The 3504-nt window shown below is 47.7% G+C and overlaps 1 protein-coding gene across 1 annotated transcript in view; it reads left to right on the top strand.

Moving 5' to 3' along the window:
• drc8 (dynein regulatory complex subunit 8) overlaps positions 1 to 3179 on the top strand; it is a gene marked incomplete at both ends in the record, with an annotated part of 10820 nt that extends 7641 nt beyond the window's left edge. Inside the window, 3 exons of the mRNA XM_080527559.1 lie at positions 1401 to 1443; positions 2425 to 2491; positions 3067 to 3179. Coding sequence (XP_080383685.1) covers positions 1401 to 1443; positions 2425 to 2491; positions 3067 to 3179 — 223 coding nt within the window. The remainder of the gene's footprint in view (positions 1 to 1400; positions 1444 to 2424; positions 2492 to 3066) is intronic.
• Between the last annotated feature and the right edge of the window lie 325 nt (positions 3180 to 3504).

Here is a 3504-nt window from a genome sequence, read left to right on the forward strand (position 1 = left end):
TGAGCTGTGGTGGGAGCAGCTTGACCGTATGGTACGCAAGAAGTGCCCATCAAGCCAATCCAACTTGTGGGAGGTGCTTCAGGAAGCGTGGGGTGACATTTCTTCAGATTACCTCAACAAATGAACAGCTAGAATGCCAAAGGTCTGCAATGCTGTAATTGCTGCAAAGGGAGCCTTATTTGACGAAAGCAAAGTTTGAAGGACAAAATTATTATTTCAAATAAAAATCATTATTTCTAACCTTGTCAATGTCTTGGCTATATTTCATTTTATTTCTATTATTCATTTTGCAACTCATTTGATAAATAAAAGTGTGAGTTTTCATGGAAAACACAAAATTGTCTGGGTGACCCCAAACTTTTGAACGGTAGTGTATATACTGTATATGGTCCCAGCGGGAATCGAACCCATAACCTAAGCGTTGTTAACGCCATGCTCTACTAACTGAGCCACAGAGGACCTCTCACCTTTAGTCTTACAGCTAGGTCTAGGTGCCTCTCTCAGTCTTACAGCTAGGTCTAGGTGTCTCTCAGTGTTACAGCTAGGTCTAGGTGCCTCTCAGTCTTACAGCTAGGTCAAGGTGTCTCTCAGTGTTACAGCTAGGTCTAGGTCTCTCTCAGTCTTACAGCTAGGTCAAGGTGTCTCTCAGTGTTACAGCTAGGTCTAGGTCTCTCTCAGTCTTACAGCTAGGTCAAGGTGTCTCTCAGTGTTACAGCTAGGTCAAGGTGTCTCTCTCAGTCTTACAGCTAGGTCTAGGTGTCTCTCTCAGTGTTACAGCTAGGTCTAGGTGCCTCTCTCAGTCTTACAGCTAGGTCTAGGTGCCAGTCTTACAGCTAGGTCTAGGTCTCTCTCAGTCTTACAGCTAGGTCTAGGTGCCTCTCAGTCTTACAGCTAGGTCTAGGTGTCTCTCAGTGTTACAGCTAGGTCTAGGTGCCTCTCTCAGTCTTACAGCTAGGTCTAGGTGCCTCTCTCAGTCTTACAGCTAGGTCTAGGTGCCTCTCTCAGTCTTACAGCTAGGTCTAGGTGTCTCTCTCAGTCTTACAGCTAGGTCTAGGTGCCTCTCAGTCTTTCAGCTAAGTCTAGGTGTCTTTCAGTCTTACAGCTAGGTCTAGGTGTCTCTCTCGGTCTTACAGCTAGGTCTAGGTGTCTCTCTCAGTCTTACAGCTAGGTCTAGGTGCCTCTCTCAGTCTTACAGCTAGGTCTAGGTGTCTCTCTCAGTCTTACAGCTAGGTCTAGATGCCTCTCAGAGTGTTGTTGTTGGTTTATGTCTCTCCTGGCATTGCACTCTTAAAGATGTGCTGTGTTGTTTTTTAAGCCTAAAATTACATCATTTTCTTATCGCCTTTTGTGTGTGTGTGTGTGTGTGTGTGTGTGTGTGTGTGTGTGTGTTCTGCATGCAGGTTCCGTCCCATCCCTGAGGACCTGCTGCTCCAGGCCTTTGAGGTGTGATGACCTTCATGTCCTCTATGACCTCTATGACCTTTATTACCTCTATGACCTCTATGACCTCTATGACTATGACCTCTATGACCTCTATGACTATGACCTCTATTACCTCTATGACTATGACCTCTATGACCATGACCTCTATGACCTCTATGACTATGACCTCTATGACCTCTATGACCTCTATGACCTCTATGACTTTTATGACCTCTATGACTTCTATGACCTCTATGACCTCTATGACCTCTATGACCACTATGACCTCTATGACCTTTATTACCTCTATGACCATGACCTCTATGACCTCTATGACTATAACCTCTATGACCTCTATGACTATGACCTCTATGACCTCTATGACCACTATGACCTCTATGACCTCTATGACCATGACCTCTATGACCTTTATTACCTCTATGACCATGACCTCTATGACCTCTATGACTATGACCTCTATGACCTCTATGACCTCTATGACCTCTATGACTATGACCTCTATGACTATGACCTCTATGACTATGACCTCTATGACCTCTATTACCATGACCTCTATGACCTCCATGACCTCTATGACCTCTATGACCATGACCTCTATGACCTCTATGACTATGACCACTATGACCTCTATGACCTCTATGACCTCTATGACCATGACCTCTATGACCTCTATGACCTCTATGACCATGACCTCTATGACCTCTATGACTATGACCACTATGACCTCTATGACCTCTATGACCATGACCTCTATGACATTTATGACCTCTATGACCATGACCTTTATGACCTCTATGACCTTTATGACCTCTATGACCTCTATGACCTCTATGACCTCTATGACCTCTATAACCTCTATGACCTCTATGACTATGACCTCTAATGTCCCTCTCTAAAATGCTACATGTGTGGGTTCATGTGACTCGTACTGGACTCAATATAATAAAAATAAAATAAAAAAACACCTTGGTGTCTTTTCAGGTTTTAGATCAGCAGAAAAAAGGACATCTTGACCCAGAGGAGCTCACAAAGTACATGACACAAGAAGGTGAAGTAGCTATAGTCCTCCATGGGTGGGGTCATTAACACTAGAACAGCCATGGGTGGGGTCATTTAACACTAGAACAGCCATGGGTGGGGTCATTAAACACTAGAACAGCCATGGGTGGGGTCATTAAACACTAGAACAGACATGGGTGGGGTCATTTAACACTAGAACAGCCATGGGTGGGGTCATTTAACACTAGAACAGCCATGGGTGGGGTCATTTAACACTATACAGCCATGGGTGGGGTCATTAACACTAGAACAGCCATGGGTGGGGTCATTAACACTAGAACAGCCGTGGGTGCGGTCATTAACACTAGAACAGCCATGGGTGGGGTCATTAACACTAGAACAGCCATGGGTGGGGTCATGAACACTAGAACAGCCGTGGGTGGGGTCATTTGACCCTGTGAGTGAATGTTTTTTTAATATCTTTGCACTCTCTCTCTCTCTCCCTCCTTCCCTCCCTCTCTCTCTCCCTCTATATCCCCCTCTCCCTCTCACTCTCTCTCTCCCCATCTACCTCCCCCCCTCCCTCCCCCCCCCTCCCTCTCCCCTCCCCCCCTCCCTCCCCAGGCGAGCCCTTCACACAGGAGGAGATGGAGGAGATGTTGTCTGCCTCTCTGGACCGGGACCAGAACCTCGTCTTCTACAAGGACTTTGTCAGCATGATGACCCTGGAGGGGTAGAGAAGCTGTAGAGAAGCTGCCCCAGCTCCTCCTCCTCCACCTCCTCCTCCTCCTCCTCCACCTCCTCCACCTCCACCCTGGAGGACCACAGGTAGAGAAGCTGCCCCAGCTCCTCCTCCTCCACCTCCTCCTCCTCCACCTCCTCCACCTCCACCCTGGAGGACCACAGGTAGAGAAGCTGCCCCAGCTCCTCCTCCTCCACCTCCTCCTCCACCACCTCCTCCACCACCTCCTCCTCCACCACCTCCTCCTCCTCCACCTCCTCCTCCACCACCACTACCTCCTCCAGGACCTCCACCACCTCCTCCTCCACCACCACCTCCTC

Source organism: Nansenia antarctica, assembly GCF_963989245.1.
Source record: "Nansenia antarctica genome assembly, chromosome: 3".
NCBI lineage: Eukaryota > Metazoa > Chordata > Actinopteri > Argentiniformes > Microstomatidae > Nansenia > Nansenia antarctica.